The sequence below is a fragment of the Lepeophtheirus salmonis genome, chromosome 5 (genome assembly GCF_016086655.4).
Source record: "Lepeophtheirus salmonis chromosome 5, UVic_Lsal_1.4, whole genome shotgun sequence".
Lineage (NCBI taxonomy): Eukaryota > Metazoa > Arthropoda > Copepoda > Siphonostomatoida > Caligidae > Lepeophtheirus > Lepeophtheirus salmonis.
In genome coordinates, this window is record NC_052135.2 from 35,406,219 (window position 1) to 35,425,128 (window position 18,910).

Consider the following 18,910-nt stretch of genomic DNA (forward strand, 5'->3'; position numbering starts at 1 on the left):
TTAAACTTTTTATGCATATGCATACACACTACATTATAACCAATCAAAACTTGGGATTCATTAAAATGTTTCAAAATACGTATCCCTTAGTTCATGCTGAAACTTTATTAGCTTTATGTGCTCCCGATCTGAATGTATGAATGTGAGATCTGGAATCCTTCCAGAAACTATCTGATTAGGCCAATTGAGTAAGTGTCTTAATTTTAAGGCTAGATTTAAATATATTATTTAGAAGGAGTCCCAGACAAAAAACAAAAGTAAACCTTATGCTTACCTTAAGCAGTTTTCAATGATGAAGAATTTCATTAAATTATACAGAAAATGTAATCAAACTAAATTTACCTGATTATGATAATAACATATATTTAATGAATGGACATAATGTAATAATGTAAATTTTTATAAATATTTTTTCCATTTATAAATTGTTACTCTTTCATGAATTAATTTATAGAAAAATCAATTGATGTACAACTACACACATAAAAACGAAATGTTTAGTATTTAAATATTAAATTTTGATTGATTATACAAAATTAGGACCTTTTAACAAGAGATGCAATATATAGCCATACAGACATAGCCGTGTTGGGATAAGGCTTGACATCTACAGCAAGTGCGAACTCAACGTTTGGATCTCTATTGCAGTATACTCCAGTGGATCGAAGTCCTTTAATTACATCTTCTATTTCTGTAAATGCAAAATGAAGTGGGAATCCACAAACCTATGAAATAAAATAAAGCTTAGATGAGAGAGGAAATAAATTATTTAACTAAGTACATATTAGGTACATTTTAGGTTTGGGCTAAGGGATTATTATTTTTTTTTACCTTAAGACTCAGGGCGAACGGGTACTTTAATACCAACGAGTAATGTATAGACTACATATACCTTAATAGCTTTGATTTTAAACCTTCAGAAGTACGGATTGCACTAATTAATGTGCCAAGTTACTGATGAGATGAGTTGACATGTTTGAATCAAAAAACTACTTTTAAAATTTAGAAGAAGAAAATGACAGCTGCATGTGCTCTTTCTTCTTTTTTATTTAACAGGTCATCGTCCTGTCAAGTTTTCCTTCTAAAGTAAACATCAACACCAATTTTTATTTCAATTGTTTTGAAAATGGATAATAAAATAAATATATATGAATTTAAATAGAACTTTTGAATTGGTTCCGAGTGTCCCTGGGATTGAGTGAGAGCTCAAAAAACATAATATTGTGCGTTCCACGCATAAATTATTCTTCAACACATCCATCACTAAATAGTGATGGCACATTACTTGTGTCCATGACTATGAACAAAGAGGGAAATACTCGAAATAAACTTGTCAATGGGGACAAATATACGACAAAAACCCAGGTAAAAACGGGTACCCATCAATAAATAAAGATTTGAATACTTTTGTAAAGTTTTGCCGTTGACAGGTAATCCCCCAATTTGGGTATTTTTGCATTGATGGGGCGAGTCTGTGTATTACTTGGACCCATTTTTAGTAATGTGTATATTACTTTGTATATGTGTGATCAGTTTACACTGGATGGTCATTAGAAAGATAATATTTAGTACTAAAAAAAAACATCTCCAACAGTTTTATAATTTTTCACTCAGTATTTTTTGAGGGGTCATCAAAAGAGTGACACCAGCAGAAAGGAAGTACGGCATATTTTTTATGTTTTTCTTCGATAAAGGGGAAAACGTAATCCAGGCAGCTAGACATGTTAATAATGTTTATGGTCCTGATATTGTAACAGCCAATCACGTGGCATTTGGGTTTCGTCGATTCCGTTTCAGTAATGTTGGTGTCAAAGATGCACCCCGTTATGGAAGGTCAATTGTCGAAAATGTGGATAAAATAATGGAAATCATCGAGTCCGATCGTCATTTAAACACTGTTTTGATGCCCAATGAGATAAACATTAATGGAGAAAAAAAATAATGGACTTCTTTTTACTACACCTTATCTTTAGTATATATTTAATCAAATTTTACACATATGTATTGTGCATAATTTGAATTGAAAGGAAATAATAATACATCTAATTTATACGGCACAATATTATTTTTTTCATATTGTACAGATTCAAACTGAACTTATTTTAGGATCGAATTAGTTCGGTTCCATACAATTATAATAGTCATAGATGGGTCTAGAATTTCAGTCTGCAACCCAACCGTACTATGCAAATTTTCACAAAAGTCACCCTTCAACTATTAAACAGTGCTATTTTCTTATTTCATTCTTCTTCTTGAAATGTAGGTCCACTAACGATAAAGAGAGAGAAAGCCGCTTGATGGAGTATCTCTGTCTAGATGTAGTACTATTTGTTGATACACCATTTACATAAATACTACAACAAAATACATAATAGAAGATCAATTCACTCTTTTTGTTTGGATTGTTAGTCAGAGTTATTTTTTTTTTAAAGATCTATTTTTTCTTACAACAAAAAATCTAAAATAATGTCACATTTATACTTTTTCACAAAATAAAACTGAGAGAAGTTGTTTTTATCTTTCCCTCTTTTGTCTTCATTATCCTACAAGTTTTTCTTCAAAACTGTTCCATAGCTTTGTATTTTATATGGAGTAAAATTATTTAATTTTGGGATATATATTATTTTCTACCATTCTCAATTGTTTCAAAATGTTCCCTGCAGCTAAGAAGGAAATTGATTCTATAAGAATGTTTGGGTCGTAATCTAATTTTTATGATGTATATCGATCTATTGTTGTGTATAAGTTGTAATATTGTACAAGTTATAACTTGTAAAAGTAAATTGTACGAGTTTGGAACAAAAAGTAAGATGAATAATTTTAAAGGAAAATTTTAGAATATTGGTGATGAGGATAATGTAATAAATAAATATTTCATGGATGATTGATGTAATTTTTGACTAACTTGATGGAAATTACTAATTAATAAGTATTTTGGAGCACATTGTTAAGTTACGAAACATACAGATATTGTAGGTATTACTCGATAGTAGATAATAAATGCGAATATATTATCAATCACAATGAACTGATAACATCAATGAATAGATGTTAATTAAAATAACAGATGATGTTATTAAACAAAGTGTAATGTGATATAGAAATTGTAACTTGCACAATCTGCTAATCAAGAGTATAACTTATTCACAACAAATATGATAGGTTTTTTCTAAAGTTTTACGTATAAGAGCTGTACTAGCAAATGGATACTACCTTGTAAGACGCGCTAATTCTTTGAAGCTCGGAAAGATGATCTGATAAAAAGTTTTTTCTTTCCTTTGCAGAACCGCCTCTAGAAGCTTCTAATCCGGGGAGCAATTTCCGTAGAACTGCATTACCATGGAAATTCATACTCGTTCTCAACTTGGGCCTCAAACTCATAAGAGAGTCTCTGAACATATAAAAATAAATCAATAACATGTAAAAATGATAATCAGAGTATGAACTTAAAATTTCCTATTTACCTCAAGGCTCGTTCAAGTTTATCTTTTAAAATTTTTGCTGCGCGAGGATCGGATGGTGTATATACCATGGAATCACTTTGAACACTTGGTGATTGAGGATTAGGCATGGATCTATCAAAGAGAGGAAGCCAATCGGAGCTCGAAAAAAAGTCCCATTTTAGTCGTGATGGATGCTCACACGTTTGAATATTACCCCATATGTTACTATCGTCCAATACAGCGTAAACAGCAATAAGAGGACAAAATGTCTCCGTGACTCGAAATCTCTCTCCAGAAATAGAATTCCAAAGCCATCTATCCCCACTCTCTTCAACTGAGAGTACATAAGCTGTATAGCCCTCAGGAATCCCTTGTCCTAAAAGAAGGTATGCACGTTTTTTCATTGCCAAAAAGTAATTTGTTAAAAGAACGGCATGTTCTGGTTCAGAGCCGATCATCATATTCATGACTTGATTAGACGTTGGCCAAATGTTCTATAATTTTAACGAGATTAAAATATACAATAAGTATAAGCATTATGAAGATGAAATACAACACAAACACCTTAAGGCCTGGAAAAAGAGCATTCGAGGGAACGTATGGTATTAGAGAAACAAACCATGCGACTTGATCAGCAGGCTCAGGACTATTATTATCAGTACTTCCCCCCTCAACAGAAAAAATCTCCGTAGGAGGGTCCAAAGTTTTGATGTAGCGTGTCATGAGAATGGACTTTCCTGATACGTCCACAACCAAAGGATTTATTTTTCGGTTTGGATGATATTTCCCAATTTCTTTTGACCATTTTTCACAGAGTTCGATAATACCATCAGGCTCGTCACAGTCCAATTTTTCTTTGATACTTTGGTCCGGTACAGCCAGAGCGGGCTAGGAAATATTATAATAATTCGATTAACAAATTTGATATTATACTCTTCAAAAATAATTAATTTGTAACATGAAAGCAGGTAATTGGACATAAACGTTGTTTAGTTAATAGTGGTTTGTTTACATAGCCCAGAATAGTGGGACTGTCTTTCGGCTTAGAAATAGAAACAAAATACGTGATATATTTTGCGTTTGTTTATAAGCCCTTTCTTAGTGAACTGGGTTTTTTTGTTCCCAAAATTTTATAAAATTTCTTCTAATATGTTTAAAATAAATATTATCCCTGAAAATTTTTGGTATGCTCCAAAAATATCCTTAAGAATAAATGCAACTTTATGCTGATGTAAAAATGTATATTCGAAGAATTATTCACAAATTTTGCTATTTTTAATCAAGGTTTATATAATTTGACTAATTTGTTTGCTTTTAAGTCGTTCTTTTGCTTAATCTACTTCCTTTTTTTCAATTTAAGGTATAACCTTTAGTATAAATAAACAATGAACCTCAAGTACATTTTAGTATCAAAAATACATAAAAAGTAATAAATATTTCATTAAAGTTTTTATCAAAAATGAAATTAATATGCTTTAAGTATGATAGTCAAAAAAAAATATTTTGTTGATGGCCAAATTTAATGTTTTGAATATTCATTAGCGTTATTTTTATTTTATGTATCAACTGTTTATCAAGAAATAAAATTTGGTTAATATTTGGCTAAACAGTTAACCCAAGTTTATTAACTACTTCAGAAATGGATGTTCACAAACGGAGGGTTAACAGTTTGTTTACTTATTTTTTAATCGATGTAGTTAGTTGTAGTGACACCAGCTAGATAATTTTTTTTTTTAGTTTGCTCAGACTTATTGTTGTTTCAGTCCTTGTCTATTCGGTCTAATCCAGTCTTAGGAATGGTCCTATCAGTCCTTGGTCTTTAAGACTCTTGGTCCTTCGAACTGTCAGATATAAAACTAATTTTAAAAAAAAGAAATGAGTGACATCAGCACGGATTGATCTTGATAAGTTTTAGCTAAACAGAACCAGGTCATGATTGAACAGGAAGGAACTACAATCTTCAGCCCTAAATAAGGATTGACACAACATTACTCATGCCTCATTGTATATTGTTAGTGTTCGATGTCTTGATCAATTGTTTTTATTATAGTTTCCTCAGACATAAAGACTTCTTCAATTTGAATTAGAAGAAAACAGTAATTAATCGAATAAACACGCAGCAATGACGTCGGAAGTAAAATCATATAGTTACACCATGAGTAATTTCAGAAAGTTTCAACATAAATACTAATTGCGTCCCTCTAGTAATTACTGAAAAATATTAGACACTCAAAATTATTACCCAATTAGTTACTAACTCATCTGTTACTTTACTTTTTCGCAGGCAGAATTACGGTTATCATCAACTAATAATTAATTTTTATAATAGTGATTTTCAATAACTGTTTCAACTACGATACAACCTTTGATATTATTTGATAGTTTTTGCAAACAGATATTGCAGTTGGTGAAATTGTACCAATACTTATTGGATTGTAAAAAGAAAGAAGGCAATTTAAAACGTGATATCATATACCAGTAAATATAAAACAGTGAGTTTTAATTCTTTGAAAATAAATATGTTTATCAACTTATTTTAACTCGAAATGAAATGGTTGGATCATTTAGGAATGTCAAATGAGGAGATTGCATTCAAATTTCAATGATAACATTTTACAATTTAACATCTATTTTCGATATTCAATATGGATTTTATGGTGGTTTTTTTATGTAGCCCAAATGTTAACAATTTTTTTTTATACATAAAATCGATTGAAATAATATTATCCTCTACCTCCGTCTTTTGTTATCAAATTCAGTTATTTTTGTAAATAATGTATCAATAGTTTAATCAATTAGTAGCCACAAAAGAAATTATACTCATCTTTAAGTGAATAACATCAAAAATATATACTTCTAAACTTAAAAGTATATTCCTTTCAGTTTTAATTTTACTTCAAATTTCAAAAACATATTAGAACTTTTAATTTATTAATATATGCTATTGTATATTTTTATTCAATTTAAAATGATAATTTGACATATATGTCCATTTTATATGTTAAATATGTTTGAAATAGTTGAATAAATGTTTATACTTATTTAAGTAATAAAGAAACAGCTATTACAGAAATTATTCGAGACTTTATGTAATTATCTAGTTTAGTTCATTGTGGTACGTATGGTTGCAGTCAACTTTATAGGAAGGTTTCAGAACCTCGACGATTTCAGGTAAAGACTCGAACTACATTCAAATCACATGCTACTGTGTTGGGTTTATAATAACACTAATTAATTTATATGAAAAGTACTTATTTATCTTACTATCATTTCAAATTTAATTAAAATTTACAAGCATTCATTAGTATATTAAATATCATTTTTTTCTCAAATAACCCAAATGATTTTTTTAGCCAAATTTTCTTTCGGCAAATTATCCTAAAACCTCATTTTACTATTTACAAGAAAAATATTATAAAAGGGATAAGTGGGATCAAAGCTATGACAAAAATGCCCTGTTACCTTGAGTATATTTCCCTTGGCAATGAAAAGCTCCTCTCCCTCCCCCCAATATGTCGCCCTTACACCTTACAATTGATAACAGAGAAAACAAAGTTGTTTATAGTTTTCTTTGACATCATCATCTTTATTGACAACTCTGAAAGAAATGCTTACGATTACGTTACATATCGTTTGCTTCCCGCGCTCTCATCATCAGGGGCACAGGAACCAAAGATATAAACCAAGCAACTACAAACTTTATTAGATTCCTTGTGGATTTAAAATAATTCCCCGGGGAAGTTGTTGCTTTTTATGTTAGCACAGAAGACGTTATTGTATCATTTCTCCTCGGGACGTATGGAAATTTTTCTTCAATTTGCAAAATTTACAATGTTAATTCAAGTATAAAAGTAAACTCGTGGAGATAACTAAGTTAATTACATAGTAATAGTCAAGTACACTCAACACCCCTAGTGGATAAAAAGTTGTCGCGGTGACTAATTTATTCGGTAATCATATTGATTACGTAATTTTCGTTTTACCACTTGGATCATAAATAGGGTGGGAGTTTTTTAATTATTTCTACGTACAAAAATGTCCTTGCCACACCAATCGAACAAGGAAATAGCAATATTTTATAAAGAACGCATTTTTCAACCTTTTCTTTCCTTTTCAAATGATGAAACTGTATTTTTTTTCTTTTTTTTCTACTAAAAAGTGTATTTCTCTATTTCCGTCCATTTGTAAATAAATTATATACCTTCATATGAATCATTCATTTCGGTTTTATGAAAGGAATCAATAAATGGTGAACAGGAGGGAAAGAAAGCATTTATCATCATCATAAAAATATACATATCAATCAAAAATACATTTAATATGTTTCTGTATATATAGCCTTATCTAATATATTTGGTTGTATAGCACTTGTATACCTTTCCAGCCATTTTCGACCAATTTTATTTTTTTTTCATTTTTTTATTTCAATTGTTATTTATAAAATTTGTAATTTTATTATGAAGATAAAATGTATATTGAACTGCCTGGCTGAATTTGTAAAGTTCTTTGTTTTGCAGCCCCAAATATAATATTTATATATAATTAACCTAATGCAAAATTAGGTATATTAATAAACTGGATTTATGATATGTATATAAGTCACTTAGAATAGAAATATTCAATTAGAGATCTGTAATTATTTTCACAGTTTTCAAATCATGTCCCAGAAAAATATAATCGTATGAAACTAAAAGAGAAATCATTACTTTTCAAACAGCACCCATCGACTCTTGTTTCCTCTATATTAATATTTAAAGAAAATGGCTTGTTATAGTTTTAACAATTAAATAATATTATTTTGTCTTAATTTGATAGAAAAATAATTGTATTTAAGATAGAAATTATTTATTACTTCAATCATCAATGATGGTTTTTATAATATATGTTAGAATCATATATATTCATTAGAAAAAAAAATTAATTTAAGAGAAAAAAAAGAAATAAACCTTGTAAATTTTAAGATTACCTTAATTAAATTGTATATAGTCTTTATCTGCAGAGATAAGTGATTAATTCACCATGATATTTTTCAATAGCAAAGAATACGTTTCAAATAAAATTAAATTCAAAGTTTTAATTACGACAAAATAATTTAAAATACAGAGTACGAGGAAGTTTATTATAAACTTTTTTTAAATAAATATATATAATACCCAATATATCAATTTGAAGTTGAGTCATAATAAATAATAAACCTCGATGAGAAGAATTTTCAAAGTGCCGTGTATGTGAATAAGACACATATAACATGAATAGTTACCTCAATCGTAATATACACATTCAGAAAAGTTGCCTCTCTGGAATCACTATTATTTCCTTCTGAGTAACCAATGATTGTGTTTACTCGTTCATAACCCAATAGTATTGGAGGCGAATAGAGACGAAATGTACCTATTTGGACAACGTACTGTAATTTACCTTTTTAAATACTCAATATTATTTACCTTCTATTCTGGTATTTTTGTAAATTGATGAAAAAGGAATTATCATGGATCCCAACCATTTCCTCTCAAAACGTTGATAAATTTGATCTTCGCAATCATCAGATGACTCAGGAGATAAATCAACAATTATTTCATCGAATAAATGCAAATGAAGAGCATCGTTGACTTTATTTAACGAATCTGGACTGTAATCGTTATTTTTGGACTTAAAATTTAGAGTTAATTGCTGATTCCAAGCAGGATTCGGACCTGGAGATGAACTTGTTCGTACACTTTCGCCCTGATTGAACAGAAAAAGGGGCACATCCAACACATAATAGGATTAATAAATACTAGAGTTCGCAAATATAAAAGCAACTTTTTTATTTGTAAATATTTAATAGTTTGTAGACCCAACCAAAAAAATATACTACTTAGCAAAACATAAAAAATGTGAGTATAATACATGTTTGAGGGAATAATCATATATGTAGATTGTAATTCTGCAAAAAATTACTAAAAGTCAATACTTTTATATATTTAATGCTCTTTCTTATAATTATTTCCTAAGTCTGCAAATTTAATATTACTTGTTATATTACATACCAAACGCAACCTCATCAAGATTACTTAGTATTCAAAACTTGTTAAAACAATGAATATTTCATATAACACTTTATCGAAACAAAAATTATCATATTGTAGCTATGAATATAACAATTTATATTTGGTTGAGACTCTAAACTAATACGGTTAAGAATAACTATTTAAACAAAAAATATATTTCTTAGCAATACCTTGAGCTCTTAAAAGTATTTTTTGCAATTTTATTGACCTTAAAAAATTGAAGAAAATGTCACATATTTAAATAGTGTAACTTTGAGTCTATGTTGACTGTGTACAGTGTAATATAATCTGTTTTATTTGGAGAGTTTTATTTTACTTAAGTTCAACAATTTTGTTTAAAAAAGGATGTTCACTAACAGAGGATAACATAAGAAAATATACTTTTTAGCTGGACTGCAGCAGACAAAACGAAAAGTTGAAGCATATTAGTCAGTAGTTTGAGGCTTGATTGAGACTAAAAGGTTAAGAATATTTATCCTTTTTAAGAAAAAAAGATACATTATGACATTTTTTATAAAATATATATGTATCCTTTCCTTTAATTGATGGAGTTTAATACAATATTTGATTTCCTAATTCTTTAGCCAGAAATTACAACTGACTATCCCCTGCGAACCCTAGTATATCAATTTATAGACATAAACTTACTTGAAATCTTGCTTCAACAAAACTGTTAACTTTGCTCTCCCTCAAAATTTCTTTGGAGCCACTCACGCTTGTTTTCAGACTTGTGGAACTATGACTTGATTCAGAGTCCACTCTAACAGGAACATCAAATGCTCGAACAATTGAAAGCGATATTTTAATATCTTGGCCACTCAAATCGTGTATTAAAACTTTTTGACGCTCCATTCTTACAGGTCTAAGAGGTCTTTGTGCTGGCATCATTTCGCCAAACATATGAAGAAGGGACTTTGCGTTAGGAATTGGATCCTCCAAAACAATATCCATGTGTCCTTTTCGATGTTTTACTAGGGAAAAACGGTGGCTTACTTGAGTTCGAAGTTTATCTAAATAAAGACGGCTTCTGGATCGTAATGGATTTCCAGACCCAATCACATCTTTCCTTGTAGCTGCCGCTCTAAGAAATCAAAATAGGATTGTAATAGTTACATTGGTAATTTATATCTGAATTAAAATCAATTTTCTCACCTTTTCTCTCGTGCTTCAAGGAGTCCATGTGGAACTTCTTTACTTGAAGCAGGAATCATTTTGTAATTCTTAAACTCCGGAACTTTTGATTTTCTTAAGAGAAACAATTGAAATCTGTGGTTATTTTCTATTTGATCTGAGGTAGTAAATGTAAATTGATCAGAGTGTTGATCCAATCTAAAGTAATTATTGCTTGAACTCAAATCATCAAACGTGTGTCTCTCATCATTCAAGTAAAGTTTGCTAAAGTTCTTCTTGAGAGTTGCCTCAGATACTCTGTTCATTAGATCTGCATTAGACGGATCATTTGGATCAATTCGAGATTTATGAATCCAATTTTCAAGTTTTGTGGGATCAACGTAGCCATCACCGTCCATAATCTCCAAAAGAGGATCATTTAAACTACTGGCACTTCGTGGAGGCTTCCAAAGCGAAGAAGGTGGGCATAGAACTTCCCCATGTCTAGACTTCCCCCATCCTAGGCGCACAAATATAAATCCACTAATTTTGCAAGACACTATGTCACTCCCATCAACATTGATTGGGAAATCTATACAAGACCCTAATCCTATTATAAAGAATTAAATAAATTCAGATGTCGATCAAAAACTTAATCGATGTTTTATGAATCAAATAATAAAAGTTGGTTCTATAAATAAAACTAAATTTAATACAAAGCTTGTCAATCTCTTATTTATTAAAAATCATAAGTGAAAAATTCATATTTAAATTATTATTATGAAAAAAAAGCACGAACAGACTTATAAAAAAGTCCATTTTTTGCCTCAAATTCCGTTTTATCTACATATCATTTATTCAATTGAGTTCAAATATTTCAAAATAAATTATAATTTTTGGAGGTTACTATGACAATTAGTGGATATTAATATATGAGTGTTGTGTCGACGTGAGTAGATTGCATTGAGTTAAACTGGGTCGAGTCAATAAGTTAGAAAAAGAAAAAAGATTGAGGAAAATTAAATAGCTAAGGATACTCACAGCACATCTACTAATTTTTAATAATTTTCCTTTATATATGCAATATTTTATTATTTTAATGTTATTTTAGCTTTTTATTGATGAGAAATGACTAATTTAATAGGGTGGGGATAGTTATTCACCAAAAATCAATTCCAATCGAGTCAATAATTTTGTTTGAACATCTATATAGTTACTAAAAAAACGAGAATAATAAAATATGAATGCCAAAAGTTTGTTCCGTTATAAATGGTTTTGTATCTATTTCTCCTAACTTCTTGATGGTATTGAAATAGGGTATGAAAGGCAACGCTGCTTGCTTATTGTCTATTTACTTTTTCCTTTGAATGAGTATAATTTGCTAACAAAAGAGTCTTATTGATCGTATATATTACAAATATAGTCATAGATATAAAAGATGGGAAGGGGAGATCAGGTCTCAATTGTATTGAAAATAAATAAATAATGATTATTAAAAAGAATGTGTTCTTATACCAAAAGGAAAGGAGTGATTATCGTAGAATTTATATGGCAACATGATGATTTTATATGAACTCAAATAAATATGGAGCAAGATCCTGACAAGATTATACCTAAATCTGGTGTGTTTTACGATTAAATCGTAACCCTTCTCAACCCCTTTAGTATTTTAAGTCGTTTTATTTTTTTATTATACTGTCTAATAGTATCACCCATAACTATCCTTGCAGGCTAGTAGCCAGGTATTATGCCTAGTAAAAAAACAAGTTACAAGTCTCCTCTACGCCATTCCTTATCCTTCGACCTGATTTGGTTTTCCAATTATGTAGTGTCAATCAGAGCTTACTGCTATGGGATCGTCGGTGGCGTTTTTATGGATGGAGTTCGACCAGCTTTGCCGGCAGGGATAATTACGTTGATGGAGTGAAAATGGGTTTCCCTCTAGCTGAGCCTCGTGGAGAATGAGGCCGGGGGTGAGGTTGGTGCCCGGCCATGGAACTGCCGTCTACTTTTGGATCCGTCTGTGTCCACTACTTCCTTTCCTTCCAGTGGCTAGGGAAAGAAAAACATTCCCATACCTAAGCTGTATGCTCCCTATCTCCATATGGATGAAAAGATTCAGGGAGCTTCTTACGGTTTTTTTTAAATCTTAGTTAGAAAATCTTTATTATTTAGTTCCATGAGTCATAATGACACCTAACTATATTTTTAACAACCACCAAAATATATCATTAATAAAGTTACATTGCTTGTCAAATAATACATTGTCAGAACACAAATAATTAATAAACACATTAAAAAAATATTTACAAAGAAAAAAAATATGAATGTGCTTTTAGTAGAATTTATTTTTTTGAAAGTAAGCAAATACCACATAAATATATGTATATCCCATAAGAATACTTATTTTCGCATTGTAATAAATACCTTGAGTACATTAAAATGTAGAAGTATGTACTCTAATACGTCAAATTACCTATTATTGGGAAACTTAAAAATGAAAATTCAGATCTGTCACTCAATCAAACTCTTTTTTATGACACATATCATTAAAAATTGACCGAAAAACTTTTTTTTTATTTATGGTTTTAAAATCAATTAATTATTGGGGGAAAAGTAATATCGTATTTCAAGTATATCTTGTTCATTATTGGTTACATCGGATCATATGGAGGTCTCAAATTAAGAAATTCGCCACATTTTTACTACCTGCAAGGGAAAACACGTTGAAAGCGACTAAGAAAATTTGAAGCTCGTGTTGTACAACATTGGTTAGAGAATTTATAACCTCAATCATTCCAAATCTCCGTCCTTTCATAGGTCTCTTGAGTTTTGGGAATAAGAAAAAGTCACATGGGCCAAATCCGCTGAATATGGGGGCTAAGGCATTACTGTGGTGTTGTTTTTGGTCAAAATGCAAAGATTCTTTTAGTCAAAATTAAACGGTTTCAGAATAAACTTCGCTGACACTCGTCCATTCCCCAAAACTTTCCAGAAAAAAAATTATGTCAATATCCTCAGCAACTTTTCTTTTCTTCACTGCTTCAACATTTTCATCTTTTGTTAACGTATCTGGACGTCCAGAGCAAGGATCGTCATTGGCATCTTCCCACTTGTAAATATTTTTTTTTACTCAGAAAAGTTTCACCGTATGCTACAGTCAACATTTCAAGTATTTTGAAGCACTTAATTTCATTCTTTACACAAAGTTTGATGCAAATTCTTTAATCCATGATTTTCAATAGCAAAAAAATCCTCAAGCATGCAATATACTTCGAATCGTTATGCCTCTCACAGATAGACCAAACATAGTCAAAATAGACTCAATCTGTATTGATGGTACACCTGCTGTTTTATATAATTCTATATGCAACATTTAATATTGTTCTAAACCTCCAATGATTGAAAGCGGTGTTGTTACCTTTCTTTTGTAACATGACTGTTCTTCTTTCCCTAAGAGGCTTCAGTAACTATCCCAATTTATCCATGTATTTTATCCTTTAAAAAAATCCTGTACTTTTTTTTCGAGTTCTTCCATACTGACAACTTTTTTCGACAATAAGAATTCCTAGTATCTACTAAGAAAATTCCTAATTTACTCATAAAATAAAAGTTTTTGAAATTCTTAATATATATGTTCTTCTTATTTTTATATGCATTTAGACATATCAATTATTTATTAGTATAATTACGATTTGCAACTATCAGTTGTATTAGTATACTTGTATTCCAACACTATCGGGTTTTTAAAAGTAAAAATAAGAAACTGAATTTATAAAGTTTTAAAAAAAACAACAAGATTAATTAATGATTTTTTAAGTACTAAAATGTAATAGTTAATAATAAGAGACCCCATTATAAAAACAAAAACAAAAATACAGGAACGCAGGAAATGTAGTAATCCTTTCAATAAATAAAAATGCTTTAAATTTAAGTATTTATTTTATAAATTAGAAATAAATGATAAATTTTAAGCTAGTCCTTCACATATATTCTGAATATTCATGTACTGCATTTTAATTATTGTCAATAATAGTGCATATACTGTTTTTATAGCATGTGGGTCTACCTTTTTTGAATTATGTAACGAAAGCCGACATGCAAAAAAAAATAATTGAGGAAAAAACTAAATACTGATTATATGTAGGTCGGAAAAAAGTAATTTTGTTACAACCGTCCAATTAAAGACAAGTATGCCTTGTTCTGTTCGATAACTTGTTGTCAACGGTAATCCAACTTCATAGTACCCTTCTCGTTGAAGTCCTTTTTTTTTTGGTCTCCTATTCACCAATGCAGGGCGCTTTTGTTAGATCGCCAGCTTGAAATGGTCGTTTCGTTTACAGGAGAGGCCAAATTGAGTACGAAAAAAATTGTTCGAACCACTTTTGTACAGCACGAACCGAAACAGTATTGGTCCTATATGCATAGAAAATTTTCTTAGTCGATTTGAACGCATTTCAAATGTTAAGAATGTAATAATATATGACGAATTTCTTCCTTTGAGACCTCCAAACTTGATGCACGATAATTCACGATTTAACCCCCCAATTGCAACACTATCCAAAAAAAGAGTTTGTTGTATATACTTACACCTTTAAAAAACTTAATTGTATGATCTGATGCGACTAATAATGAACAATATATACTTTGTTAAAAAAGAAGCGGGTAAATGTCGAATTTTCTGGTCTGGAAAGAATTCCCAGGAATTTCCTTGAGGTGTAAAACCCCAAGAAATACTGAAAACGGAATCCTGAGATCCAAAGACAAAAACCAAAGTAACTACCCATCACAACTATCCGTTGAAATATGAATTGGGTTTTTATCATAGTGAATAGTGAACACATATATATTTCTTTTAAATCATTATTATATTTTATTGTACCCTTAATTCTCCACATAAGATTCAAATATTGAAGTTCCTTTAATAACATTATAAAATGTAAAACCTCTTTTTTGTATCGGGATTGTAAAGGTTATTTTATGCAAGCCTATTCGTTTTTATATCTCAAATAATAAAAATTGAGATTTTAAAGGAAAAAGTTTGTTTTTGTGATCTACAGAATGTTTTTTCTTTTTTTTGTTTTTACTACATATAAAAGATTTCATTTTTTTAAAGTTAATAAAATGAAAATAACCTAAAAAAATATTTTGTACAAAATTTTATATTCATTACAAAGGTTGGACTTAAATTAATAGGGAGATCATGCAATCTTCAGAAACAAATATAATTAAGGTATAATATTATTAATTAAAATTGTCTCTATAAAAAAAGCCATAATTTCCTGCGCCTAAATACACTTATTCCCCAAATTAGTTATACCCTAAATAATTTTTGTAATAAAAGAAGTTCACTACAGTAATTCTCAATTCTAGAATACCTTAATTCCATGGGCATTACTTTGAAGGGTAATCAAAAAATTATATCCTCAAAATTATGCATACCCCTCACAATACCTAAACAAATATATTTGAAGCGTGTTAATTTTTGTCCTAAACAAATATTTAGGACAATACAAGAGAAGAAGCCTTTAAGGACCTGGATCAGTATCTTGTGTGTACCCAAAGTGAGGGAAAGAGTTACAAGACCATTTTAATGCATTATGGTGTACCTGTGGCAACCTTATATAGCATAATAAACCAGTACAAGAGACTCAACACTGGGAAAAACTTCACCGGAGGATAGAAAGCGATATGTAACCTCCAAACTTGTAGGATAGATATGCTGAGATGTCAACAACAACCCCATAGCCTATACTAAAAACTTATTGGAACCGGTTAACTAGGAACGGACGAAGATGTCACGGTTCACTATTGAGCGAGTCTTGCACAGAGGAGTTCATCATGGGTTAAAGCCTCTAAAAATGCCATATTCGAGAAAAAAGGTTATCTGAAGCAAAACCTCATCTTTCGGTCAACCAATGGGTAGTCTAATGAGACAAGTTAAGAGGTAAAAAAAATCAACAAATGTATAAATAACTTTTCGTACAGCTGTACGTAAATACAAAGGAATTCCAACACCTAGTTTTTATTTAAGCCCCGCAACCGTTCTGCATGGTCTTTTACTTTCTGTTTTCCGGCTCAATCCGATATGTCTATGTACCGTAAATTGACGTGCCTGCGTCTTTCTGGCGCACTGCTTGACTTACCTGTCAGTTTAATTCATAGCTAACTCTTTTTTTTTCTCCGTCTATATGTTTGTCTTTCTTCTCTAGCTCCATTCATCTTCTTCCTTTATTCCCCTTTTATTTCTCTTTCTTCTTTTCTGTCTTCTTAGAGTGCCGACCAGTATCAGGGCCAAAAAAGCAAATGCAGCCAAAGCAGTATAGAGTAATGTGATGGGACCACGCTACATCACAGTCTTCTGAAGACCTTGTTCAATCACAGCATCATCATTATTCAAATTTGAATTGTCTCAGATAAAGGCAATCAATCATAAAAAAAGTAATATGAATTGTAAAAAAATTATCTAACTTAAATATATGTACAAAAATTAATAGGATATGAAAGACCAGTCAGTTTGTGTGCATTAATCATGATCAACAACGCCTTAAAGCTGACAGCTTTTATCTAAAAATAAATATATGTTTTTTTTGTTTTGTTTTTTAAATTGTCTCTATATAAACGTACATATATTATTTTTGGTGAGTCTTACATGTCAATGTATTACAAAATGATATTATCAAACTTTAATTTAATTTATTATCGAAGTTAAATTATATTATTATTTTTGTTTTTTAATTATATGAAATGTAAAATGAAAAAAGTTGCATTCGTTTTTAAATTTAAGAATGCAACGATCTGCATCTTCTTCTTGCATGGCTTGGTATCTCTCATATGAAAGCGACCAACATCTGTTAATAGGGTTATCTACACTTTGTGGTCCTTGCATGCAAATATTGCAATTAAATTTTTCTATTTTCTCAGATGGACCAAAAATGACCTATGACCTGGCGATCCAACAAACAAACAATTTTTTACTTTCCCTACGACTCTTTACAAGATAGCCGGAATATTCCTTTCCAGAAATATTTAAATGGCATTTGCACCAATCGAGATATATGTTTACTTTACATTTTCGGATGTTTAATATTGCTTTACACTTCTCAACTGTATCACTTTTTGTAAACGGATTTAAAATAGAAGCAATCGCTGATTGAGAATCCGATAATACATACATATTATGTACAATTTTCTGATCACATATCTTTTATATGTGAAAGAGATCATGGGGCATAAGTATTATTTAATTATACAAGTGTGTTCGTTTAAGACAATACCTACACTCGGTTTTAGGGTAGATAAGAGGTAATAATTGAGAAAATGCCTTGTTATTTAATTTATACATTGAATACACGTGATTTAGATTAAAAAAGACAATTTTCGCTCAATCTATCAACCAATGTTGGCAACAATCTGTTCCAGCTTGCTTCTTGAAATTTTTAAAGCTGTGCCAGTTGACAACTCTAGGTGTTTTTTTTCTGTAACTCTCTTCTCGTAATCGATCGGTTTCATCTTTTATCTCTTAGGGCCAAGAACTTTCTGAAAAAGCATCCACATAGTACTCCTATCCGAACCAAACTCGTTTGAGTCATTAAATTATCGCAATATCTAACATAGTATTAGGTTAGTTAGTTAAATATGTATTACTGCTTGCCATACATAAAAAAAAAAAATTACAAATATAAGGCAAAGAACACGGCCACACAACAGGGTATTTGTGCTACTACAGCAGATTCTAAAACCTAGTTTACATTAAAATTTTGTTCAATAATATTTTTTTATTTTTTTCATTTCATAAATTTTAAAATACGAAAGTCTTCGTTTTCTTCATTCATTGCTTGATGTCTCTCGTACGATAGGGCGGGGCATCTATTGATGAGATGGTCTTCACTTTCCAGTTCTTCCTTACAGATATTGCACCTTGAGCTTATGTCTTTCCACTTACTTAGGTGGGCTAGAAAATGGTCATGGTCAGTGTAGCCTTTTACAATGAGTCTCTCAAGCTTGATACAATTCGACTTTGGCTTATAAAGCATAGTATGCGTATGTTTTAAACTTTGATCTTTTTTTATATTGTTCACACGAATATTGATAGAAGAAGTCATAAATTACCTTCTTTATGTAGCTTGGAGGCGTCCCAAAACATAGTATTATATTTGCCAAACAATTTTTGATGTCATTTTTATAGTACGATTTCTCTTTCGTCTCGCAATCGGCAAACATGAAAACGTCACTTGGGTCAGATTTGTAGCCTAATCCATACAATTTTGCCATTGTTTTTAGTGACTTGTGACTTGGTGTATCGTT

At 30.4% G+C, this 18,910-nt stretch overlaps 1 protein-coding gene across 2 annotated transcripts in view; it reads right to left on the bottom strand.

Moving 5' to 3' along the window:
• Positions 1 to 337: 337 nt before the first annotated feature.
• Positions 338 to 18,910, bottom strand: part of Cc2d2a (Coiled-coil and C2 domain containing 2A) — a 36,787-nt gene continuing 18,214 nt past the window's right edge. For both annotated transcript variants that reach the window (XM_071888633.1, XM_040713001.2), the window contains exons 8-15: positions 10,646 to 11,213; positions 10,142 to 10,574; positions 8,888 to 9,167; positions 8,704 to 8,834; positions 4,008 to 4,331; positions 3,465 to 3,937; positions 3,214 to 3,391; positions 338 to 725 (exon numbers count right to left, since the gene is read on the bottom strand). In XM_071888633.1, coding sequence (XP_071744734.1) covers positions 537 to 725; positions 3,214 to 3,391; positions 3,465 to 3,937; positions 4,008 to 4,331; positions 8,704 to 8,834; positions 8,888 to 9,167; positions 10,142 to 10,574; positions 10,646 to 11,213 — 2,576 coding nt within the window. In that variant the 3' untranslated portion in view covers positions 338 to 536. The remainder of the gene's footprint in view (positions 726 to 3,213; positions 3,392 to 3,464; positions 3,938 to 4,007; positions 4,332 to 8,703; positions 8,835 to 8,887; positions 9,168 to 10,141; positions 10,575 to 10,645; positions 11,214 to 18,910) is intronic.